Genomic DNA, 23,611 nt, shown 5'->3' on the forward strand with positions numbered 1-23,611 from the left:
GATAGGGGTGAGTGATGGAGGACCATATCAATAGCCCGTGGAGACGGGACGCTTGATGACTCCCTGGTCACCCATAACGGGCTAGAATTGCAATAACCCAATGTGACAAGATAAAGCAATCGGTCCCCTGATTGTGTTGTTATTGCATCTTTGACGCCGCCCGAAGGGGTCAAAGGGACAAACAAACATGAAAGTGTAGGGAGTGATCGTTGGCGATACGCATAAGAGCTCGACTCATTGGAAAACGCGAATATGCCGGCATTCTCTGAATCTAGATCTCTGTTCAACGTGTTCACACTGAAAAAGACAACGAGAAAGCCCAACTTGGATTTGACATACCAGGGTAGCCTCGGACGGTGTCAGGAATGTTGCTGGTTTTCGCACAGGAGTTGATATACATGCACTGGCCTCTTGGCCAAGTAAACGTCGACGCCATGGACTGCCAATAACGGCCAGAAAGATAGAAGGGGAAATCCCAAATGACACAGGCTCCAATTCCGGACGCCTACATCGTTTCGTCGCTAGTCTTAGACATGGGCGCATTACCATGGGCCTGGCTCTTGAACGGCTCGGTATGCATCATCTCAAGGACCTCCTCCAGGGTCTCTGGCGCATCCTTCCTCCTTCCAAAGCCCTTCATGCTCTCCTCAACCAAGCTCTTCTCCTGGACAACCGCCTCGTCCATCGCAGTCGCGACATCCAGCTTCTCAAACTCAAAGATATTCGCCTTCATACCGACGCCGTAATACTGGTGCTTCTGCAGGTACGACAGCCAGATCTGGACGACCTCGGGGTCGCCGTCCTGGATCTGGATCAGCCGGCGCAGCGTGATGCGCTCAAAGTTCTCCTGCGACTTTTTGAAGATGAAGTTGGACCGCGGCACTGTCCAGCGCTCGATGAGCTTGGGCAGCGGCACGGGGCCCTTGGCCGGCAGCCCCAGGTAGTAGGCCGCGCGCAGCGCAAAGTCGCTGAAAAATTCCATGTTGCGGACAGAGTAGGTGCGGAGCTGGAGGTCGCAGACGGGGATGCCGTATTCGGCGCGGTGGCGCAGCGGCGTCTTGAAGATGGCTTCGACGTTGCGCGGCGAGCGGAGCTGGGCGAGCTCTTTCTTTTCTTCTTCGGTCGCGTCGATGCTGCGGTCTTGTCAACGGTGGTGTTGGAGGCGCGACGGTGCGGTAGAGCTTACGGGTCTAGTCTCGGTGGGTCCTTGATGCCAGCCTGCCTGTGAGATTGTTAGCTGCGCAGCTATACCGGCGAATTGGTGTCGCGTACTTTACCGCATCCTCCCACTTGACTCCCGATATCCTCAGCGACTCCATTATGGTGTTGTACTGACGCCCGCGTGGCGCTACCGTTGGAGGGGAAATCTACGCAATACAAGTCAGCCATGATAATTGAGCTCCCAGCGCGAGCACACATGCCTTGACCCTCTTCAGGGCGCCAAATGGCGACCTGAGATATGACGGAGCAGCCATGGCGGTTGAATTGTCGAGCACCTGGGTAGCATGCTCGCAGTTCTCGAGAGCGGACGGCGTGCGGATCAATTTCCACTCACCGCCCGCGCACGGACCGCACTCCAGCGGCCTCTTCCGACAGCTCGACGACCTCCTCCTCCGCCGCAAGATCACATAGTGGCGTCTTGGCTAGAGTGGTCTACATAATTCGGCTTGCTCCCACAGTCGAGACTCTTTGCACTCTTGGATTCCATTCAAATTAACGCGGTTCTATCCAAAACTCCACTGACAGAGCAGACATCTCACAGCACGACCATGGCTGCAGCTCCAGCTCCCTCTGGCATCTACCAGCGCGCCTCCGAGACGGCCGAATACTTGCGTTCCCAAGTGCCCGCAGAGCTGCGCAACCCCCAAGTCGCCATCGTGTGCGGTTCCGGCCTGGGTGGACTAGCAGACACGATCCACGCCGAGCCCGTCTTCTCCACGCCTTACTCCGCCGTCCCCAACTTCCCGCAAAGCACTGGTGCGTAGCACGCCGGCCCCTTCAAGCAAGTGCCCAGTTTTTTTTTGCGGAGGCCGCGAGCATACCCACCTGCAAGCAAAAGACAGACAGATAAACTAATTGATTCGGTTTGCTTGAACCGTCACAGTCGTCGGACATGCAGGCAAGCTCGTCTTTGGGCTGATTGGCCCCGCCAAGCTGCCAGTGATGCTGCTCGTAGGCCGCGCCCACTTTTACGAGGGCCATGAGATGGAGCTCGTCACCTTTGCGACGCGCGTATGCAAGCTCTTGGACATCGAGACTATGATTGGTGCGTGGAAAATATCCCTGTGAATTTGTAGCCCCTGCTTGCTTGAGAGTCTCGCCCTGATCGTCTCTCTGCCCATAGTCACAAACGCCGCTGGCGGCCTGAATCCCGACTACGAAGTCGGCGATATTGTTTTGTTGAACGACGTAAGCTTGACGTGGAGGCGTGTGTTTGAATGCTGCTGAGACTGAAATCTAGCACCTCAACATGCCGGGGTTGATGGGCTTCAATCCTCTTCGTGGCCCCAATCCGGACGACTTTGGCGTACGCTTCCCACCCCTTTCGGATGCCTATGACCTGGAGCTCCGCCAGCGAGTCCACAAGGCTTGGGGGAAGCTGGGGCTTGGCCAGGGGAAGAGGAGACTGCATGAAGGTGTCTACGCCTTCGTTTCCGGCCCGACGTAAGACAAGACCTATCAACATCCATCTAAAATGCCGCACGAGCAAGACTAATGCAAGCTTAGTTACGAAACTCGTGCTGAGTGCCGCATGCTGCGGACTTTGGGAGCAGACGTGGTTGGCATGTCGACTGTGCCCGAGATAGTTGTCGCAAGGCACAGTGGCATCAGGGTACTCGCATTCAGTCTCGTCACCAACAAGGCTGTGTTGGATGCTAGCACGCGTGGAGACGACGCGGCCATCCAAGGGATGAGCAAGCAAGAGCTTGATGCTTACTTGAGCAAAGGCAAGGCGAATCACGAGGAGGTGCTTGAAGCTGGAAGAGAGGCGGCCAAAGATATGCAGGTACGTCGACCCGAAGGAGTTGATTGAATTCTAGCTGACTTGATGCCCAGGCTTTGGTCAAGCAGGTCCTATCTGACCTTGGCGCTGCGTAGAGCAACGGATTCGTATGACGCTGCTGTGGCGTTGGGATTGGAGCTTTGGATGGCGCCTCATTGGAGCAAAGAGCTCATGCTGATGAGCAACGGGCGGGGACCTCAACGCAGGGTATTCCCCATGTATCTAGCGTCATGAGGTTGGCGAGGTTGCCGAGCTTTGCGGGCTGGCTACTGGCTGAGAGCTTTCCCAAGGGAGCCAGTGAGATGTGAAGGCTCATACCCAATGTTGGTATGGCAACACATGTTGGATGGCTGAAACATTTCGACACGAAGAGACCAATCATTCGTCACATCATCCCTTGCCAATGCCACCCGGCTTCCTCTTGGCCTTCATAGCCTTGTAATGGGCCTTCTTGCCGCTGGTCTTTTGCGTCTGGATCTCGCCATACTTGCGCTTGAACCTGCCGCTGTCCTTCTCCTGGGCAAGGACTTCCTCGACAAAGGTTCGCTTGCGGTCCTTCTTCTGGATGCGGGCGCTGTAGTACTCGGTGGGTCCTTCAACAATGGTACCGACCTGGGAGTATTCGGGCACGTCCTTGCTGTCTTCCTTTTTGTAGTGTCTGTGCGGGTCAAGGACATTGCGCATCTTCAGCAGCTGGAGATCTCTCTTCAGCTCTGGAGTCAGATCAGTCTTGGGCAAGTTGAACCATTTGTCGCCGGCAGTGGCCTTTCTTTCCTGTGAACTTGTCAGAAGTCATTCCAACAGGTTGATTGTAAAATGTGTGATGGATGGGGTGCCTCAGAGTAACTATGAACAAATGCTCTCAGTGGTGCAGGAAGGGCCCAAGACGGACCCTTTGGTCTGCTCAAGGAAGAAAATTTGGGAATGTTTTCCTCATAGGCAATGCAAGTAAAAGAGTTGAACGTACCTCAATCTGCTTCTTCCGGACAGCCACCGGGTCCTCGACCTTTCTGATCTGCTGATTGGCCAAGTCACGTTGCTGCGAGTCTAGCAATTTTGCCGAGTTGACACGGGCAACTTCGCCATTCGTCTGGATGTAAGGCGTGGCAATTTCTCCAGCGTCGAGCTTGGGCAGCTTGAAGTTGGATGCAGAAAATGACTGCACCTGGTGAGCAGACGCGGCCTTGTCGCGTAGACTGACTTCAGCCTGCTTCAAGAGTGCCTGGATTTGGTCCTCGGATAGATCCTCGTCATCAGAGGGTAAGACATGGTCCAGCTCTCGCGTTGGCTCTGGATGTGTTGTCACTTCCATGGTGGTGGATGGTGGGAGAAAAAGTTGAGGAAGCGCGACGCGAAAGGACGAGCCAAGGCAAAAATCCACCGGAAAATCTCGATTCCGGCTGGTGCGTGCGCTGGGCGGTCTAAAGCGGCAGTACGAGTCATGTGCACAGCTCTAGAGCTCCCCACCTGTCAACAGCTCGGAGCAGTGTCTCCATCCGCTCCAAAGGAGCACGGTGTGGAGAAGTGCAGCATGCTAATTGTGACAGCGGTACAAGAATAGCATGCTCCTTCGACTGGCAAGAGCTTACCGTTGACGTTCCGAGCGCGTGCCAACGACCCGAAAGCTGCATCTGCACCAGCACCACATTGCTGCATGCTGGTCCTTGGTGCCTGACCATGATCGCCAGCTCGAACGTCTCCCAACTCCACAGCTGGAGAAACCCCTCAGTAATCGACGGCTAGTAAGATGATCCTCGATTCGCGAAGAGAAGCTGTCCAGTCGAGGGCTTCGCATCACGCAACGGCATGGGGACGGATTGGAAGTTGGCCAGCGCATCGCATCCATCAGTCGAGCATGCATCGGGAGTGGACCAGCTGCGCCATAGGCCCGTCGTTGTCACAGTCAGCATAGCACTTCGGGCAGCTGAGCCAGTCTCGCCTCTGTCGCCGGGGTGGCAGAGGTAGCATGCACCCGCCATGTCCGAGACGGGGACGGACGGCTGTGATTGAGAGGGAAGGCGGGCATGATGGGCAGCCGAGGGAGAGGGGCGCTGCTCTGTGAGTTGGCTCTGTGGGAATAATGCGGCGCAGGGTGTTGGTAGAATATATAGATGTTGTTGTAGAATCGTCTCCCGTCTTCGACAGACCCTATCCGTACTCATCATCCCAGGACCAGACCAGGTCGGCGCTGCTTCAGTCGCGCCCGCCGATTCGCTGCGCAAGCCGCCGCTCCACAGGGACCGGACCAAACATAACACTGCTGCGCTGCTAGCAACTAACGGACGGTATATTCGCCCTCAATTATCGCGGCAACACAGGACCAGACGCCAGGTCGGACGCGCGGGCGACGTTGAAATTCGCATCCATCACTGTGTTCTGCCGTGTCCGGCTCTGCCTTCCCCACTTCATTCTTCCTACATAGTCAGCCTTCCAGTTCACCGCATCTCTGACGCTACGAGCCTGCAACACCCGCTTCCATCGCATCCACAGTTCTCCATCACCGCGCGACTCCTCCCACCCCGCCGGCGAATCAATTTCTTGCCTCCCGCGCCCGCCTGCACTCTCGTGCGCTTCGGTCCAGCACAGCAGCCCGCCCAGCGAATGGTAGCCGTCTTGCCGCCAGTGCGCGCGCAATCGGCCTAGCCATCATGGACCCATCAAATCTCCAAGGACATGGTCAGCAAAAGATGCGACAGCAGGCTCCGCCCCGCCGCTACGACGGCCAGAACGGAAACCCTCTCTACGACCCTGCCAATGGCGGCCACTATGGTACGTCGTCGCTGTGAGCCTTGCATATGTCAAGCTTTCCCAGCCAAGCCCATACCGCGAAGCAGCGAAGCGCTCTCACTGACACGCACATTCTTTGCAGGAGCGAGCGCAAGTGTACGTCATAACATCGCCGGCCCGTCCGCAACACTGCTGATTCCATGCCTAGATTGCCGCGCAAGGCCACGCGCCGAACCCAGAGGTTTTTACAGGTCAATGGGCAAACGTATGCTTCCTTGTCTCGTCCGCGACGCGGTCGTGTTGACGCGCCTCTAGGTCAACCAGGGCCTCACTGGCCAGTATCGCGACATCCTCAACACCTACTGGCAGCAGCAAGTCACCAAGCTCGAGACGGACGACCATGACTACAAGCTCCACCAGCTGCCGCTGGCGCGGATAAAGAAGGTTATGAAGGCGGACCCTGAAGTCAAAATGATTTCGGCCGAGGCTCCCATCCTCTTCGCAAAGGGATGCGACATGTTCATCACGGAGCTGACGATGCGCGCCTGGATACACGCCGAGGAAAACAAGAGGCGCACGCTGCAGCGCTCCGACATCGCAAATGCATTGGCCAAGTCCGACATGTTCGACTTCTTGATTGACATTGTGCCTCGCGAGGAGGCCACATCGCACAAGCGGTCCGGCGGCCAGAGCAGTTCGTCGGCACAGGCTCAGGCCAATACGCAGGCTCAGCCAGGCGCGGTCCAGCAGACGGGCATGCACCCGCCGCCTCACCCAATGGCTCCGCCAGACTATGGCATGGCGCCGCACATTGAGCAGGACTACCGCACCCAGCAGCAAGGCATGTTTGCGCCGCCGGTTCAGAGCGACCCATCTGCAGCGTACGGACAGGCACCGCAGCAAATGTTTGACCCGTCCATGTACGGCGGCTATCAGATGCCTCCCCAACAGGTAAATCGGCAATCATGACGCGTCTTCCAATCTTCTAACTGCTGCGCTCAGCAGATGTACGTCGGAGGGCAACGTGCTCCAGACCCGACTGGGGCAGGTGATCCAAGCCATAGCTATGGAGCCCACGACCCAGGTGAAGGCGACGCTGATGCCGAAGGAGACAGGGAAGACTACGTGGGGTAGCGTTCCATTGATTTCTGTTCGGGGTCAGCCTCATCTGGACTGGCCGAGTGGTGGCTTGGTTTTTACATGACATTGATTTTTCCTTCTCTTCTTCAGAACAATTATTTCGCCGGGGAGCGCTTGAGTGCCACGGAGCCATACGGCGCGGAAAGACAAGTTGGCCACATGTTTGTCTTTTTTTTTCATTTCCAGTTCGTTACATTTCGGCATTCTGATTGCATCATAGGGCTGGGGTTTGGGAGACGCTAGTCCTGGGCTACGGCTGGAGGACGCATAGGGCCGGAGGTAGATATCTCACTTGGTTTGGCAGGCAGGGCTGGCTGGGGATGGAAAATGGCGGTACCCCGGCTCTCTGGAGGGGCTTGGGCAGGGCTTCGTCGAAAGGACAGCAAGGCGTTTCCCACTCGCAGGGTGGTCAAGACTTATTTTCCGCTTTTTTATCGCTTTGGCCAGGTCGCGTTTGTCGTGATAGATGGCTGACGGGATGGACCGGTCGTTCGGCTGGTGCTCTGGTCCCGAATCGTCCCGAGGAAGCAACAGTGATTGTTCGAAAGGGTCTGCTTGGCCGAGGCCTCGAAGACATTCCGGTGCGTTGATTAGGGCGGCAAAGTGACGTTTGCCGTGGCATTTGCACGAGCATGAGCATCGAGTGAAGGCGTCAGGAGGTCGGGCAATGGCATGGCGTAAATACCACGAAGAGTTCTGCCGACACTGCTCAGGGGACAAGCAACCATTACTCTTGTTGAGACGTCAGGCGTAGCGGGGGAGGATTGGGTTTGACGTCAAACAACAGGCACATGTTGATGATGTATCTTTGGGAAGCTAACTAAGCCTTGAGGCCCAAGGGTTAACCAAAGGGCGTTACGGGAAACGTGTGCCATGTACCCTGAAGTCTCGAAACGTATTGATGTCGCTCTCAATTCCATCAACGTTGGTTCGCTGCCTATCGTAGAGTCGCAGCGGGGCACATGGGTGGTACATGTATCCTGTCAGCGACTTGGCGTCTCGGCACAAAGATACCATCGTCGGGGTACACTTTTAGCCCTGGGCAGAGCAGAGACCCTGTTGGCGCTTACGGGTGCCACGACGGGAGGTTCAGGTTTGGCTTGGGTTGACCGATCAGATGCGGTCCCGGGATTTGTCCAAGCTGCAATAGTATAAGAGCATCAAGTGCGGCTCTACAGCGACATTTCTTCGCATCATCAATCAACCACCTCGCGTCAACATTCTACCAATTGCAGGTACGTGAGAGCTCTTGTGTGGTGGCCAACTGCTGCCCCGCCCACACACCTCCCACCGAGTTCCCCGCGTGTGTCGTTGATTGCCTTAAGAGGCCACGCCCGGCCCGCGTCTAAGCTTCACCCCTCCACCTCTGCTCTCTCAACCATTACACATTCAACTCTTCTTACCTCTCGACTTCTCACGCACGCGCGCGCCTCCCGATCACTCCTCGTCTCTAACTTCGCGTCAACAGACTTCCAATTTACCCCTCACCTAGTCCAACCCCTCGTGCAAACAATCCCGTCAAAATGGTCAAAGCAGGTGGGGCTCCCCGTCACAGGATTTCACTCGGCGAACAGGCCAGCTGAACCCTCGCAGTCGTTGCTGGCGCCTCTGGTGGCATCGGACAGGTAAGATCACGCCTCTCCGCCTCGTCGCTACATCGCTGACCGAACACCCCCTAGCCGCTGTCCCTCCTCCTCAAGGTCTCCCCGCTTATTGACGAGCTGGCCCTGTACGATGTCGTCAACACCCCCGGCGTCGCGACCGACCTCTCCCACATTTCGTCCACGGCCGTACGTCTACCCGCTCCTTCCGAAACGCGGACTTTGGCTGATATCCTACCCTCAGAAAATCTCTGGCTACCTGCCCAAGGATGACGGCCTCAAGAAGGCCTTCACGGGCGCCGACATCGTCGTGATTCCCGCCGGCATTCCTCGTGAGCGACACTTGCACAATTGACATGCACCTTGGTGGTTATCTGACTGGCTATAGGCAAGCCTGGCATGACCCGCGACGACCTCTTCAAGATCAACGCCGGCATCGTGCGTGACCTGGTCAAGGGCATTGCCGAATTCGCACCCAACGCCTATATCCTGGTCATCTCCAACCCGGTCAACTCGACCGTCCCCATTGCCGCTGAGGTCATGAAGGCCGCGGGCAAGTTCAACCCCAAGAAGTTGTTTGGTGTGACCACCCTCGACGTCGTCCGCGCCGAGACCTTTGTTGGCGAGATTGTCGGCGAGAAGCATCCCCAGAACCTGAACATTCCCGTCATTGGTGGTCACTCGGGCGAGACCATTGTTCCCCTCTTCAGCCAGGCCAAGCCTGCTGCCAACATCCCCGCTGACAAGCTCGATGCTCTTGTCAACCGTATGTGTTTCTGCCGCTCACCCAAAGTGCGCTGCTAATTTCGACAGGCGTCCAATTCGGTGGTGACGAGGTCGTCAAGGCCAAGGACGGTGCCGGTTCCGCTACACTTTCGATGGCTTACGCTGGTTTCCGTTTCGCCGAGAAGGTCCTCAAGGCCGTCAAGGGCGAGAGCGGCATCATCGAGCCTACCTACGTCTACCTTCCCGGCGTTGAGGGTGGTGACGCCATTGCCAAGGAGACTGGTGTCGACTACTTCTCCGTCCCTGTCGAGCTCGGCGTAAGTGTAGTCAAAAATTTTGGGGAATTTTCTTACTGATCCCTTCTCCAGCCCGACGGCGCCAAGAAGGCGTACAACGTTGTCAGCAGCGCGAACGACTACGAGAAGAAGCTGCTCGAGGCCTGCTACAAGGGTCTCAAGACCAACATCGACAAGGGCGTCGAGTTCGTCAAGAACCCTCCCACGAAGTAAGCATCAATCGCCTACCTCTTTCCAATATGCGCCTTTCGCGCAGCGCCAAAGCTGGTCCATCCCTTCGCTGCCGTTTAGTTGACAGGCTAATGGTGGGAACTGATTCTTTGGCAGTTAGATTGTGAGACCTCACAATCGTTGATTCGCGCGGCACGAGACGATCGATGACTCTTTTTTTAGACGAGACGAATTTTCCTTTTCGACTTGATTTCGGGTGACGGGCGAGAGAAGCGATGACAAGCGAGCTGTTGAGCGAGCGAGCGAGCGGGCTACCCGCCCGCTGGAATGAATATAAGTGCATGATGGCATGACGACCTGGCGAGTGGAGGGATGTGACGGAGGACAGGAATGACGGACGAGATGATTGCCATCTCGCCTTTTCTTCCGTAGAACGACCTCAAATCCGAATCCTGAGAAATGATTCAAAGCTGGCTGCACGGCCTCGAATGATGTGACGTGACGCGTTTGTTTGCTGTGGTCCAGTAGATGTCGAGCTCAACGCGAGCTTGGTGCAGCCATATCGAACGTCGAATGGCGAAGCGGGTCAATTGGGTGAAAAACGGAAGTTCGATTTACCCACGCGACACACACGCGCGCCCCCCCAAAGTACTTAAATACCCCCCGAAGAAATGTGGGCAAGCCGGAGCAAAGGGTCCAAGGGATGTGGAAATCATTGTCCATTGATCGAGCCGTAGCTAGCTGCCAAAGTGGGTCCGTCGTTCCGACTTCTCCCTCGTTTGGGGCCCGATCCGTCCCGTCCCCGCGCGTGCGTCTGGCTGCTCCAGTTGTTTCCGTTGGTGTGGTTGGTTTAGCGAGCAGAGGAAAGACGAGCAGATGATGATGATGGTGTCATGGTGGTGCGATTTTGTGAGGGTTGGGCGCTTGCAATGTCTGCGTGCGAGGATGGTGGGGGGTTGGTTGGGCTTGGGGACTTGGTTGCGTGCGATGACCAGATTTGTTTGGGAGCGCGCGTAGGTGGGAGGATGGATGGACGGATGGATGGATTGGTGCGTGATTTTGATTGGGTTCCTGAAGATGGAGTAGTGCGTGTGCGTCTTTTGGTCATGGTCTTTTGTGAGTGCTGCTGTTAAGAATGGATCTGTTTTGATTTATTCCATCATTGTCTTCGTCCTTCCACTACCTGAGGCTAACCCCCAAGCAACGAAGGCCGCTCTTTTTTGCCTTTCAACTGGCATGGGCTAGACGAACCGCATCTTTCACTTCCTTTTCACTGCCTCGTCCCTCTCTTTCTTCATCTTCTGCCGTGCGTGGGTATAACTGGAATAGAACCGAACAATGAAAAAGGGATACACGGCAACGACATTCCCCAACCTTTTTCACACCGCAACTGCTCCTGCTCGTACTCCTCAACCCCCATCCCATGACCTCTGTGTGTTGACTTGAGGCGTTTTTCTTTCTTCCCAGGAGGAAGCGGGCAGGTGCATTGCCTTTCCTTTTGCTGCCGAGAGGCCCAGCCCGCCGTCTTTGCCCGTGCCTCTCCGTTGCAGGATTCGGTCGGCTTGTCTCTCAGGGCGGTGGTGATGCTGTCATACCATCTGCCTGATGGAGGCTCCTCGATTACTTGTGGCGTAGCGAAGTCAGAGACCAAAAACTCTTCCCTACACCAAGCCCCTGACTCCCAAGCCACGCCTGCTGTGCTGTCCGCTTGCGATACACAGGTCGGCGGCTTCTGTCTCATTTCCGTGCTCATGCTGCGGTTGGCGAACTCGTTCGCAAGCGGGTATCACAACAGCAACGACACAAGGAGGCTTTCCGGCAAGCGCTTATCCTTCTATGATTTGGCGCCCTGCGTGCGAATTTGAAAAGTGGCGCCCGGCAGTCCTGTCGTCTCGGCCGAGACTGTTGCGATTATTCCCATGCTGGCGAGGGCGCCGCGGATGAGGCCGGCGGGGAAGTAGAGAAACTGCATCAGCACAAAGGCTATTGTTAGTCATTCTTTCAATCTAACTTGCAGCTTCTCCCTCTCTATGAAAGGGCACGTGGGAATGAGCATACCGGCTGTGCTTTACTCAGACTCTGCTCGCCCTCTCCCTTCTCCAGGCTCATTTTTGATAGAGGTTTGAAGGAGTTGTCGGTCAGCACGTAGATGCCGCGGTGGTTGGTTTTGAGGTTGTCGATTTGCTTGCGGAAAATCATGGTCCACAGGTCTTTGCAGAGGAATTTGATCACGTCGAGCGTGTCGGTTAGGCGGGGTTTGTCGCGCGAGAATCTGGGGAAATAGATGTCAGTACGCAGATTACTGGTGGTTCGGAAAATGCTTGTGTTGGTGGTAGGGCATCTTGTGGGTCGAGAGAGAGCATGGGGAGCATCCTCAAGGGACAATGCCTCGGAGTTGAGCCTTGTAAGCTCTCCGCGTCTCTGAGGCTTGCGATTATCCCGCGCCCCTGTCCCACTGGCTCCAATGCCACTCCCAGGAATTGCGGAGCAAAAAGAGAAGAATTCTCTCACTCACCGTTCACAAATGCCCAATCCCACCCGATAACCCAGCATATCCAACCTGTACAGCGCCGCCTCCCTCAACTCCTCCTCATCCGCCGACGCAACCGTCGCCGGGCCGCCCACACTGACCTTTCCACCCGCGTCGCCATTCGACGACACCAATCCAGGGCTGGCCATGCCCCCCTTGCCATTGCTTGTCGACCGTATTTGCGAGGGCACTGCCGCAAGGTATTCTTCTTCGCGGGCCGCGAGCTCCTCCGCCATGCGAAAGGCCATGGGGACGAGCTCGATGAGGAGGAAGTCCATACATGAGGCGTTGAAATAGGCAGACGCAGAAGGATCAATGACGGCGGGGGGCGTCGAATTGGCGGCGGAGGTCGCGATTGCGGTCGTGGCTGAGCCGTCGTAGGACATTTTGAAGACGGGGGATACGCGGGCGATTCGGTGGACGAGCTGGAAGGCGTTCCTCTGATTAAGGGATTTTGTACACGGATTGGGTTATAGAAGGGCGCGAGGTTTGCGTAGAAAAGGACACCGGGGGAATGGTGGGGGGAAGCAACGTCGCCGTCGGGGGTTTGCTGGTGTCCGTAAGCGCGCAGCGTCGAGCCGTTTCTCCGGTTGCGCAAGGTGAGATTCGCTGGCTGGCTCAAGTGGATGCGGTCGGAGGATGGATGAGTACGAGGTGCCCCGGCAAGTCGTGGTTGCGCAGACGCGGAGGTGCGGTTGGGGATGTCCGTTGCCTGGTTCCTGTGCTGTGCGTAAAGCGTGACGTTGCGTCCGTCGGTGAGAGGCTGGATCTGCGGCCACAACTTCCGCGCTGGTTGGATCTGCACTACTCCTCGACTGCCGATTCAAACGGGCATGATTTTTCGCGACAAGTGCTGTATCTGATGTTTTGTTGTAGATGTAGCGCTAGTAACGGTCTTCTTAGTCGGGGACCCTTGTAACTGGTTTCAAGCTTCATGTCATCAGGCATGTTTGCAACCGCGGAAGGCGGAACCTTCATGGTCCCCAATGACTTCGCCAAAAGGGGCCATCATTCATCTCTCTCGTCATTCCTTCTTCGCTTCCTTGACGTCTTCTGGAATAGCCTAGTTCATGTCTTCTGTTCTTTTTGTAATAACACATGAGATTAAGATGCGCTCCAAAACATCCAATGCCACACCTTTACCCATCTCAAGGCGGCGGGTAAGCAGATGCATTGACACAGACTGGATCCCAGAGATGTCCTTGTCCAAACCAACCAATGCCATTACCGGGTGGGCCGTCGCCTTTATCCCTACGGAAAAGGTCTTCTCTCGAGGCCTTCTCGCCGTCTTTCCTTCCACGACGGCGGCGACCATCACCCATCATGAAGTTGACAGGCCACATTGGAATGTAGCAGACTTCCTGCGTTGTGCATTTAGCATATCAGCCATAGATCAGGACCAGTCAACGTACATTCTGGGCGCATGGCCCCTCGCAACTTGTCCACTGCTCTACCCAGCCCAGCCACGCCATCAACTCCTCTACAGCCCTCTTCCAGGTTGTCTTCTTGTTGAAGACGGAGGGGTCTAGTTGTGGGTAAGTGTCCAGATCCTCGGGGGCTTTGTTGAAGTGTAAGAGCCATTCGAGGTCAACGCTGAGGCCGACCTGGAACGCAGTCTTGCACAGCCCGTCCAGAATCTCTTCAACAGTGCCGGATAAGAGCTGCTCGCCCTCATGCAACTGGTATGCTTCTACACTGTACTGAGTACGACATCGCTGAAGGGCTATCTGCGCTTGCTCGGACTCGAAGGAAAAGGTTTGCTCCAAAGTATCGTCGCTGTAAGGCCGCTCAGGGGGATACTCATAAAAGGGCATCATGAACCAATGGGTGATGGCCCTGACCGAGGCGAGCCAGTCTCGGACTGTGATCCAGCTCCTTTCAGGCTCGCTGTTCAAGAGCTTCAAAAGGTCTGCCAGATTGAAGCCGTAAAAGGTGACCACTTCTTGCGCAGTGAGGTGCCAGTCGATCCCGCTGCAGACTGCAGTCCCGTTACCAAGCACTGCCTTGAGTTTCCGCTCTACTGAAATTTCCATGGCGGCTGCGTCCTGCTTGCTCATGTTGCTGATGCGGTGTGCCCTTCGTCGCCTCATTAGCTGTTCCAACGCGGAGTTCCTCTCTTTCGGATCTTGCGGTGCTTTCCATAGACCATCTGTCGAAAGGTTCAGCGATTTTAGCTCCGTTTGCACAAGGGCTGAACTTTGAGTCTCCAATTCCGGATCGTAGAAGGTGAAGAAACCACAGGTGTCGGCTCGAATGCGAGCTTCTCCCCGGCCAGGACCACCATTTGTATGGCCGTAGTGTCTGGCACCAGCGTTGAACCACATCCACATGGAAGCGTAGCGAAACGGCTCGCTCAGGTCTGCCAAATGGGGTCCATGGGCTCCCTCATGCTCGCCATCATCCTGCGCAGCCAGCGGACCTCTGCGTTCGAGAAGAGCTATCTGGTCAGCTCTGTTTGACATTTCGAAAGCTTGGTGGTTAGATTCTGGCGGTCCAGGCCAGAGCTTCTCATGCTTCATATCAATCCGCGGCGCCGACACATTGAGATTGGAAACGAGCTTCAACGACGGCGAATTGAAATCGCACCAAATCAACTCGAAGCCCGAATTCATCCTCACAACGCCTTCATAGCCCCATCCCTTGCCACCTAGCCCATGCTCTTGGATCCACTTGCAAAGACCCCGTGCCCTGAAGTAGTCATCATCGAGCTGTTTGCCACGACGACCGGAATCAGGAGGCCTTTTCCCATCAGGGGGACCTCGATGGTGATCTCCATCGTCAGGTGGCGGCCGCCCCCATTTGGGCGGCCAAGGTCGCTCCCGCAGCTTCTCGCTGTCGCCGACCAAAAACACCATCTGCGACTCTGCACCAATGCCGACCGAGTCGGCGCTCACGCCGTCAAAGTACAGCGCGCGTACCTCGCGCGTCGTGCGGTAAGTCAGCATGCGCGAGTCCTTCAGGTTGCCCATGATGGCGTACGCCATTTCAACGTCGAAGGCCAGCCATTCGGGAGATGGGGGTGGGTCGGTGTCGTGGCGGCCATGGTAAAGTAACGTGTGCGCAGGGATGCGGCAGGCGGTAATGGCATGGCCTTGAGAGAAGAAGGTGTTGGCCCAGTTGGAAAGAAGGCCGGAGAGCGAGGAGAAGATGTAGGGGGCTGGTGAGGAGAAGTTGAGGAATGATGTTGAGAATGTTGGATGGTGTTGATGGCTGCTGCTGTCGGCTGCTCCGGCGGAAGCGAGTCCGCTTAGCAGGACTAGACTGCTGGCGATATGCGGCTTCATTTTGATGGTATGAGGTTATAGAAATTGAAATTTGTGGTTTACGACATAGTGCACATTGAAAAGATCATGGTACGCTGGAAAAGAGATGTTTTTCTTGAACTGCGATTTTGGTGTTGATGTCCTTATCGGTGACGCGTCCCGCGCCCTATTGGCTTGACCGCCATTGGTCTTGTGCTACTTTATCCCCGCGCTTTAGCACCTGTAGCACTTTGGTTATTAATCTTATAGTTCATGTCCCTTCGCATTACTCAAATGTCAATCAAAAGCTGGATCGTTTCCCAATACGAATACGGTGGAGTTGTGCTTTTGAGAGTCTAACTGACTTGTTCGGCACCTACTCTCTGTACGCAGAATGAATGCACCACAAGAATACTCTTCCCACATATCATCGAGTCCTAGGCAATGTGCATATACAAAGCCTGTATCCACATGAATCAAGCAACTCTCTTCTTCAACCCAACCACAAAACCCTCCTGCTGCGTAAACCACTGATTATTCACCCTCCACTCCCTGTCCGGCCGGTCAAACCGCACCTCAAACTCCCTCAACAACTGCGGCACTACCTTGCTCATCTCAATGATGCTAATATTCTTGCCCAGACAGGTGCGGCTGCCCGCGCCAAAGCCGAACCATGCCTGCTCCATTTCCCTAAGCGCCTCAAGACTGCTCTCGAGCCAGCGCTCTGGGATGAAGGCGTGTGGTTCTGGGAAGATGCGCGAGTCGTAACCCGTTACCCACGGATTGACCCCGACAATCGTGCCCCCGGGGATGTGGCGCCCGCAGATGGTGGCGCCGCCGGCAGGCACTTCGCGCTCGAGGATGAGGCCGACGCTGGGGTGCATGCGCATGCCTTCTTTGATCACGGCGTCCAGGTACGGGAGATGTGTCGTTGCTTCGCGGTAGGTGATGGGGTTGCTGAGGACTCCCGCGGCGTCGGCGGCGTCGATTTGCGCAATGAGTTTGGCGAGTTTGGGAGGTGTTCGCAGCAGGTAGTATAGAATGGCGCGGAGAGCGATGGCAGTCGTGTCGGAGCCTGCGAGGACGTTGGTAGAGAGGTGCACGATGATGTCGCGCGTATTGATCTTTTCGGGGGACCCGAGTTCGAGAGCGGTCCAGCGTGACAGCATGTCAGTGCGGGCATTGAGCAGCTTTTGCTTCTCCTTGGTCGAGTGGCCGCCTTTGCTGTCGCTGATCAGGCTGTTCACAGAATCGACGGCTCGGAGCGTGAAGTTCGTGATCTCGTTCCAAGTTTCCATCGAGGGGAGGAGGATGCGGAGAAGCGGGTTTCCGAGAAGGACGTGGTGCCATTCTGGGAGCTGGCCAACTTGCGCTGAGTACGCCAGAAGACCGCAAATAGTCTCCATCATGCCATCCACGTCCTGCCCCTTTTCGAGGAAGCCAAGCCGTGTGCCAAAGCTGAACTCGCCCACGACGTCGAACGCGTACAGCTGCAACCAAACGCCCAAATCAACAGCTTCGTCGCGCTCAGAAAACTCTCCAAGTTTCTCCATGAAGATGCGGATGCAGGTGTCCACGGAGTCTTCCTTATCCAGCAAAGCTGTCATGCTGTACGAATTGGCAACGGCACGCTTCATGTGGCGATGGTAGGCCTCATCCCGCGTCGCAAAGAGGTTTACTTGAGGCTGGCGTTTGTAAATGATGCTCTGGATGGGATAGAAGGCAGTCTGTCCATGGTATCAGCTTCAGCGCCAAAGGAACTAGCAAGCAAAACCGACCTTTGTAAATCCCTTGTTAAGTCCATAGATATTCCGTATCTCCTTTGCGTCGCCCACGGATACCTTGTTCGGGTTTATCCTGACGAGCGGTCCATACTTGTGATGCAAGTCAATGGACAGCAAGTGTGCTTGTCCACGTCTGACCTTCAAAAAGAACCAAAATCCCGTCCATGCTGCCAAAGGAGGCCCGGGAATCGAGGCAAGCCCTGGTTTGAACTTGTTGTAGAGGAGACGCAGGACGATGGCTACTAAAAGGATTGGCAAAGTATTAGCTTTGAGAAATTGGAGAGCTGTCTGTGTTTCGATTCCTGCTGCCATTTTGTTGGTGCACCGATTGAGGCCATAAAGGATCCAGCCTGGTACAAGAGATCCCGACACAATGATTTGGTTTGAACTCTGAAGCTCCAGAAGGGATTTCTTCTGGTACCAGATATCTCTGGCCCCCAAACTTATCAATAGGCTGTGCACGATTTGATTGACTGCTGCGAAGATCTTCGAGGCCCCGCATGTGGTGCTGGCAGCTGGGCCCCACGAGTAACGGTGATACTTCCAAGACCTGAACTGGTGCGATGACTGTGCATCTTGTGGTCTCAATTCCGAAAAAGATCAGAGCATTGCATATAGTCTTGAGACGCGGTAAACGTGGTCCAATTTGATAATGCAATTGGTGTGGGAGAAGGGAAATATGCCGCGACCTTCGATCTCCAGTCGCGGCCACACCCCACCTACGAGTTGAAAATGCGACTGTACAGCTTCTCATGCCTGCCCACCCACAGATCCACAGCGGGCGCATTCTGCCCCGCCTCCTCGACGGGCGTGTCCCAATACTCTTCCACGCAGCTCCATAGGCGCTCCCGCAGCTCCCCACTCGCCAGCACTGCCTGCGCCTGATACGGACCCAACACGCTCGCCCGAACGCCGGCACTTGTCACCGTCCGCGCGTGCGAGAAGAGAAAGACGTATACGGCGTCTTGCAGCGGAAGCCCGAGCACGCGCGTGAGGAGGCCCCACAGCGGCGCGAGGTGCGCGTTTGGTGCGAGGAAGGCGTTGGATTTGGAGGCGCGCAGGAGAACCTGGAAGTCTTTGAGAGCAGAGAGGGCCTCAGCGGTGTCGGCAGCTGGATTGCCGTGTTGAGACTTGAAGCTGCGATCCCAAACCGCGAGGAGCGCGCGACCTTGGGCAATGCTAGCGCGGCGTGCGACGGTGCAGGGCGTGCTTGCATCAAAGTCATTATCGAGGTCGGCAATGAGCGACGGATCGCGGTAGGCAGCGATTACGTATGGTATCGCGGTGCTGGCGAGCGTGCATATCGAAAGCCGGAGGAAGTGGTGGAAGGACGGTACTTGGGACTGGGAAGGTAGAGAGGGCCGATGGTGCGCGAGGAAAGACTCTAAGCCACTGCTGAATGCAAATGAGCCCAAAGGAAGCGCAGAGTCCGCGAGGAGCAGGAGAGTGTGCAATGCTTGGGGAGGTCAGCCAATGGCTCCCAGGCTGTTGCTGGCGAGAGCGATACCATCATCGCTGGAAGGGCCCAAGGGCCGGGATGCAGGAGTTTGGGTTCCTTTCAACTGGTTTTTGGCATCTCGAAGGCGCCTCTCCAGGTCAGCTATCTCGTCTTCCAGAGATTGCCGGTGGTCGTTGTTGGTCGTCATAGAATGTAGTGAGGTGAGCAGTGATCAGTCTGGACAGCCATCGAGCTGGCGCGCGCGAGTCGACGCGAAGTTGCGATTAATTCGTTGCCGCTGGCAACATCCATCTCCGAGATGCCGAATCGAGTCGCCTGGGCCACCGCGCGAAATTGAAGAGCAGAAGGCACATGTGTTGTTATTTGAAAGTTTCATTGACCGAACCGATGTGCTTCAATGCACCCTTTGGCAGAGTATCCGCATGTCCCTTAGCCCCATGACGCCGATTGATGACAGGAAATCGTAGTGATTGGAAAAGAAGCCCATCCCAGAATGTCCTTTCCGGGTATCTCACGCCGCGCCATTACCAGATCCAGACCCAACCCAACCGAGAAAGAATATTGTGAACATGCAGTCATGCAGACGGAAGCTCAGCCTCACATCATCTGCGTCGATGCGGCGTTCTAGGATCGCCTATGGTGTCCATTTGTCCCACAGCTGTGATAGAGACGGGACAGTGTCAACCGTTTAGGCGCTCGGTGTGTCGTTTGGAGTATTCTCCTGCTTTTGTGGGATGTCGGCGAACATGTTGCCTCCGTTGGCTTGCATGTTCCTAGCGCTCATCTTGCCGAACAGAGTCTTGGGCTTGGCCCTGCAATCCGGGTGGTCAGAATGCAGTGGGTTCAATAGGTTCTGCGGGAGCTTACTTTTGGGCGCCGTGCTTGTTCTTGAAAGCGGCAAGCTTCTGAGTGGCAGGTGATTGGATGCCATCAGAGGGCGAGACGTACTTGGACTCCTCTAGTCTGAGAGGACGGTCAAACCTTGAACAGGCGATGTGGGTGAGTCTAGAATAAGGAAATGTAGGAAACTTACTGTCCGCTCTTCATGCGCGACTCGAGCAGCTGACGGTGGTACTCCATGGACTTGGGCTTGCCTTCTTCAGCAGGGTTCATCGTGGAGAGTTGCGCGTTGGTGTCGCGGTCGGCGAGGACGTTGGAGGACATGGTGAGGCAGATAGGTGTGTTGCTTGGTAGCTGATTCTCTGGGAGACAAGAGGATGCTTTGATGGTGGATGCGAGTGCTTTTGAATGAGCTGTATCGAGAGGAGTCGCGGCTTTGAAAAAGTTGAAAGATTCTGAGGGCAGTCAGGCAAACAAAAGGTGGCCGATAGTTGCTACGGCAACAACCACCGCACCGTTTGTCCTTCGTCATCGCCCGGAGAACGCGCCTTTGCAGTCAGCTTCCGCCCAACCGCCCGAAATTATTCTGACTCTCAAGCCTTGCAGTCCCCTTCAGGCAGTCCCGTTGTCCACCTGCACAATTTGTGGCTGGATTCAACACCTGCAGCATCATCACTGTTCCAATTCGCTGTTTTCTCCGAAGGGTTTCCTCGCGAGTCATTCCTACTTTTGGGCCACAGGGCTGGTCTCCCCAGGAAACGTGGTCCGCACGCAGCTGTCCACCCGGTGGCAACGACAAGGTCTGGAAATGGCCTGACGTCGAAAGAATGGAGAACCAAGTGTACAGACCAACGCAGCATGCAGGGCAACCAGGAAACGCATCCGGAAGTTGCCATCAGCTGCTACGCAGGAGCTGGATTGTTTACTTTATTCCTACTCTGGGACTTGCAGATCACGGAACAATGGTTTCTTCTGTCTGACATCACTCGGGCTTCGTGTTCCAATTGGTATCATGCTTTTGTTAGTGTTTTCATTGAGCTGCTGAGTAGCTACCTACTGCCGATTGCGTCCTAGAACGATGCCTCCAGGGCTGGGAGCGGCGCTGGAGGCTGGGCTCTACGCCCTGGAATCCTCAGTTGGATGTGTTATAGTGTCGAGACGTCGATCATCTCACATACTCCTTGGTCTGCTCAGAACTAGCTCTGAAAATGCCATCGAGTCTCAACCTGGCATGAACGCCGTCGGGGTGCTTGCAGACGAATGCTTGATGACAACGTATCCTATTGATGGGGACACTGGCGAAGCCTGCCGCAAACCCTTTCGAATCTCGTCTTCGCATCAGGTACGGACAGATAGCGGCCTTTTTGGTTTGGAGACCAGCGTCCAGAGACGGCAGCGTCAATTTGGAGTCACGCAAAGGCCCCGTGTCCACTTCAATCACTGTCGTCGTCGCTGCCGTATGCAACCAACGGGCCCTTCGGCTTGGCCTCATCCTTCTTGTTGGCAGCGAAAGTGACGCCGGATCCTTTGAGAGCAGCCAAGGTGCTTGCGTCAAATATGCCCCCCGAGCCATTCTCCTTTGCCGGTTCCAGCAGAAGTCGTTGGTCGTATTCCTCTTCTTGCTCAGCCGCGGCTTCAAGTAATTTCTGCTCCTGTGGCACCTCAAGCATGCCTCCGTTCCGCGCAGCTTCTATTTGCGCGGACTTCTCCTTTGCGTACCAAACATCATCTGGCGCCTCGTATCCTTGAAGACCAAAGCTACCCTCAATCTTTCTCCGCTTCTTGGCTTCGGGATCGCGACCTTCGATTTCTGCAACGTAGTCTGCCGGCAAAGCTCGGCGGATTGCCTCTGCAGCTTGCTCCTCGATACGACGGGCCTCGCGCTTCTGGGCTTGTGGATTTGGGTCTACGGTTGCCCACCGGACGTTTAAGATCTCGTTGTGATCCAGCGACTGATGCGCCATGGCTTCTTTTGCGAATTGCGAGTTTGCTTCGTTGCTGTAAGTCACGAAAGCGACACCGCGATTGTTCAAAACACGAACTATTGACTTGTCAGTTCTCCGTAGACCTAAGTAGAGTGTGGCCGTTTCTGCACTTACTGCGATCAATCTGACCCCATTCCTGAAAGTGTCTTGCCACAATTTCTTCAATGTCGTCTGTGACGTGTATGCGGCCCACGTATAGAGTCCTGTTCTGCCTCATGAAACTTCCGACACCACCCATGTCATCGCGATAGTCGGAGAACTTGTCTCGGCCAAAACAGTCGACGTTGGGATTGTAAATGTCGTGAATCGTCGGGAGGCGATGGAGATATTCGCAGTCGGAGCCTTTCGGGCACAGTCCTCGAGCGAAGAAGAGGCAGAAGTAGCTACCAGGAACACTATCTGCCCGAGTGTAGCCGCTGTCGCGCGCAATGTTGCAGCGGGAGGCCGCGGCGGTTTTCGAGAGGTACTTGTCTTCCCGGTCACCACCACTCCATTTATTGTACCAAATGTTGAAAATTGTGCCAGTCTGCGGTGGAGGCTCCGACTTGAACGTGCTGGGATCGACCTGTGGGCGAGCAGGGCGACGCTTCCTGCGAATGATCTTCTTCACTTTCTTTCCTTCGGCATTCGTCGTGATGATGGCGGTGCTCTTGTCGGCATCATTTGGAGGAGCTTCAGCGAGGGTGGCGACAGCATCATTCTGCTGCGCCTGATCCTGAGGAGGTGTAGCGGTGTCGACTTCGGCCATTGTGGAATATGCGCGGTGAGATGAGCGGGTGTGAGTTGAAGATCCGACGAGATGCCCAGTTCGACGAGACCTAAACGCGACGGGAGGCGGCGAGTCAAGACTTTGGCACGTTTGGAGTGTTTGCTCTGTTTGCACTCGGGCCGGCGTTTTGGCTCCCGCTTCCGATGATGACGTGCACCCTTCGGCTCAGCTAGACCGCGGCGATCTCTCCCTCGATTCCCCAACTTTTAGATGAACACCCCTCGGAGCTCTTCTTCAACTCTGTTGAACTTCACACCGAGCATTGTTAAAATTACGAAGATTGATCCTGCTGCAGAATCGGGCAACTGTCCAACAAAAAAGCATGACGCAAATAGCTGTGCCTTTCGGCCATCAGAGCCAACGGCGCGTACCAAGGCCGAGGTCGCGTTCTCCATGAAGGGCAAAACATCGTTGCTAGCGCAGGAACCAGTCGCTGCATGAACACTGATAAATAGGGTCACTTCCACACCATGTTATCATTATTTGGACCTTTGGATCTAAGTCTTTCAGCTCCTTCAGCCTGCGCTGAAATGAGCTATTGCTGCAACAGCGCATTAGCAACATCAACCTACTGCTACTGTTCGGAACCTTCCATTTCTCAGCGTGTCTTCAAGTATCGCAGCTGCTTGGCGATGATGTCGCGTCAGGGATCTGGCTCGCCGACGACATGGTTGTGAGCCTCATGCTTGGACTAGCTCCCTGCCGATTGAGAGCCAAGAGCAATAAAGCTCTGGCAAAGCTTCCCTCATGTGGCTTTAGCTCCAATCTATCCAGCTGAGTACGGTAATCGGAAGTAATGCTAACGTCGTGCTCCCCTATTCCGACTCGGTTGTTTCACAAGTATGCTCCCCTCGTGTTGGTCTGGTCAGTTGCGTGGAAGTGGGAGGAGTTTTCAATTTCATCTTCTTTTCACTCCACGCATACAGACTCCGCCAGTTGGTTGAATATTATCATATTTTCTCAGACCAAATTCGGTGCAGCGTTGCTCGAATTGGGATCACCTCTTAATTGATCACTGTCCGTAATCGCGCGCATCGCATAGGTCTCCGCTCTGCGTTCGCGCAAGAGTCCTGGTCGCTGGGAGTTCGGACATCATGGCCCAGCGCAGAGACCGCCGGAGGTCGTTCGAATTTGAAAAGTCCCTGTACAGCACACAGTCGACACAGATTCCTTCAACGACCGAGCCAGACGCCGACCCCTCCAGCAAAAATGGCCCCACCGACAAGCGCGCCTCATCGATGTACTACTCGCCAAGAAGTACTAGGTCCTTTTCCAGCAAGTCATCCTATCCTTCGGATCTCGAGAAAGACAAAATACCACCAGTGCCGCCAGTGCCC

The 23,611-nt window shown here is 55.5% G+C and overlaps 13 protein-coding genes across 13 annotated transcripts; 4 read left to right on the plus strand and 9 right to left on the minus strand.

Annotated features, from left to right (window-relative positions):
* Positions 1 to 676: 676 nt before the first annotated feature.
* Positions 677 to 1,099, minus strand: BKA78DRAFT_226510 (mitochondrial 37S ribosomal protein uS10m; the record flags this gene model as incomplete). Its single annotated transcript, XM_066883687.1, has 1 exon — positions 677 to 1,099. A coding segment is annotated over one exon (423 nt), but the record flags the coding sequence as incomplete, so codon positions are not given.
* A 670-nt stretch (positions 1,100 to 1,769) lies between these two features.
* BKA78DRAFT_245302 (nucleoside phosphorylase domain-containing protein) lies at positions 1,770 to 3,099 on the plus strand (the record flags this gene model as incomplete). The annotated part of the gene is made up of 6 exons (XM_066884116.1): positions 1,770 to 1,977; positions 2,105 to 2,266; positions 2,345 to 2,409; positions 2,462 to 2,664; positions 2,728 to 3,007; positions 3,058 to 3,099. 6 exons carry the CDS (start codon positions 1,770 to 1,772, stop codon positions 3,097 to 3,099), a joined length of 960 nt encoding a protein of 319 aa, XP_066748841.1.
* Positions 3,041 to 4,529, minus strand: BKA78DRAFT_4359 (Fcf2 pre-rRNA processing-domain-containing protein). The gene is made up of 2 exons (XM_066893182.1): positions 3,972 to 4,529; positions 3,041 to 3,769 (listed from the first exon to the last, which is right to left on the minus strand). The coding sequence occupies exons 1-2, from the start codon at positions 4,314 to 4,316 to the stop codon at positions 3,395 to 3,397; spliced, it is 720 nt and encodes a 239-aa protein (XP_066748842.1). The 5' UTR covers positions 4,317 to 4,529; the 3' UTR covers positions 3,041 to 3,394.
* Positions 4,530 to 5,411: 882 nt separating this feature from the next.
* On the plus strand, positions 5,412 to 7,028 carry BKA78DRAFT_4298 (histone-fold-containing protein). The gene is made up of 5 exons (XM_066893169.1): positions 5,412 to 5,773; positions 5,874 to 5,887; positions 5,940 to 5,996; positions 6,047 to 6,682; positions 6,734 to 7,028. The coding sequence occupies exons 1-5, from the start codon at positions 5,653 to 5,655 to the stop codon at positions 6,863 to 6,865; spliced, it is 960 nt and encodes a 319-aa protein (XP_066748843.1). The 5' UTR covers positions 5,412 to 5,652; the 3' UTR covers positions 6,866 to 7,028.
* A 1,366-nt stretch (positions 7,029 to 8,394) lies between these two features.
* Positions 8,395 to 9,707, plus strand: BKA78DRAFT_290902 (malate dehydrogenase; the record flags this gene model as incomplete). Its single annotated transcript, XM_066885813.1, has 7 exons — positions 8,395 to 8,407; positions 8,465 to 8,496; positions 8,551 to 8,661; positions 8,717 to 8,804; positions 8,861 to 9,238; positions 9,286 to 9,515; positions 9,567 to 9,707. The coding sequence occupies 7 exons, from the start codon at positions 8,395 to 8,397 to the stop codon at positions 9,705 to 9,707; spliced, it is 993 nt and encodes a 330-aa protein (XP_066748844.1).
* A 1,159-nt stretch (positions 9,708 to 10,866) lies between these two features.
* On the minus strand, positions 10,867 to 11,642 carry BKA78DRAFT_4413 (uncharacterized protein). Its single transcript, XM_066893192.1, has one exon. It carries the CDS (start codon positions 11,416 to 11,418, stop codon positions 10,960 to 10,962), a length of 459 nt encoding a protein of 152 aa, XP_066748845.1. The 5' UTR covers positions 11,419 to 11,642; the 3' UTR covers positions 10,867 to 10,959.
* BKA78DRAFT_231789 (transport protein particle component) lies at positions 11,521 to 12,242 on the minus strand (the record flags this gene model as incomplete). The annotated part of the gene is made up of 3 exons (XM_066883785.1): positions 11,521 to 11,648; positions 11,738 to 11,937; positions 12,181 to 12,242. Coding segments are annotated over 3 exons (390 nt in total), but the record flags the coding sequence as incomplete, so codon positions are not given.
* An 811-nt stretch (positions 12,243 to 13,053) lies between these two features.
* On the minus strand, positions 13,054 to 15,373 carry BKA78DRAFT_301358 (uncharacterized protein). The gene is made up of 2 exons (XM_066887351.1): positions 13,608 to 15,373; positions 13,054 to 13,556 (listed from the first exon to the last, which is right to left on the minus strand). Exons 1-2 carry the CDS (start codon positions 15,177 to 15,179, stop codon positions 13,344 to 13,346), a joined length of 1,785 nt encoding a protein of 594 aa, XP_066748847.1. The 5' UTR covers positions 15,180 to 15,373; the 3' UTR covers positions 13,054 to 13,343.
* Positions 15,374 to 15,913: 540 nt separating this feature from the next.
* BKA78DRAFT_245201 (putative cytochrome P450 pisatin demethylase) lies at positions 15,914 to 17,533 on the minus strand (the record flags this gene model as incomplete). The annotated part of the gene is made up of 2 exons (XM_066884105.1): positions 15,914 to 17,164; positions 17,216 to 17,533. The coding sequence occupies 2 exons, from the start codon at positions 17,531 to 17,533 to the stop codon at positions 15,914 to 15,916; spliced, it is 1,569 nt and encodes a 522-aa protein (XP_066748848.1).
* Positions 17,534 to 17,940: 407 nt separating this feature from the next.
* BKA78DRAFT_348315 (uncharacterized protein) lies at positions 17,941 to 18,867 on the minus strand (the record flags this gene model as incomplete). The annotated part of the gene is made up of 2 exons (XM_066890612.1): positions 17,941 to 18,677; positions 18,729 to 18,867. 2 exons carry the CDS (start codon positions 18,865 to 18,867, stop codon positions 17,941 to 17,943), a joined length of 876 nt encoding a protein of 291 aa, XP_066748849.1.
* A 169-nt stretch (positions 18,868 to 19,036) lies between these two features.
* BKA78DRAFT_301362 (uncharacterized protein) lies at positions 19,037 to 20,243 on the minus strand. The gene is made up of 3 exons (XM_066887352.1): positions 19,714 to 20,243; positions 19,548 to 19,643; positions 19,037 to 19,492 (listed from the first exon to the last, which is right to left on the minus strand). Exons 1-3 carry the CDS (start codon positions 19,842 to 19,844, stop codon positions 19,369 to 19,371), a joined length of 351 nt encoding a protein of 116 aa, XP_066748850.1. The 5' UTR covers positions 19,845 to 20,243; the 3' UTR covers positions 19,037 to 19,368.
* Positions 20,244 to 20,953: 710 nt separating this feature from the next.
* Positions 20,954 to 22,253, minus strand: BKA78DRAFT_243971 (uncharacterized protein; the record flags this gene model as incomplete). The annotated part of the gene is made up of 2 exons (XM_066883990.1): positions 20,954 to 21,561; positions 21,620 to 22,253. 2 exons carry the CDS (start codon positions 22,251 to 22,253, stop codon positions 20,954 to 20,956), a joined length of 1,242 nt encoding a protein of 413 aa, XP_066748851.1.
* Positions 22,254 to 22,499: 246 nt separating this feature from the next.
* Positions 22,500 to 23,239, plus strand: BKA78DRAFT_301367 (uncharacterized protein). Its single transcript, XM_066887353.1, has one exon. The coding sequence runs from the start codon at positions 22,745 to 22,747 to the stop codon at positions 22,949 to 22,951; it is 207 nt and encodes a 68-aa protein (XP_066748852.1). The 5' UTR covers positions 22,500 to 22,744; the 3' UTR covers positions 22,952 to 23,239.
* Positions 23,240 to 23,611: the final 372 nt, after the last annotated feature.

Source organism: Phyllosticta capitalensis (genome assembly GCF_038381095.1).
Source record: "Phyllosticta capitalensis strain CBS 128856 chromosome Unknown BKA78scaffold_1, whole genome shotgun sequence".
NCBI classification, from domain to species: Eukaryota; Fungi; Ascomycota; class Dothideomycetes; order Botryosphaeriales; family Phyllostictaceae; genus Phyllosticta; species Phyllosticta capitalensis.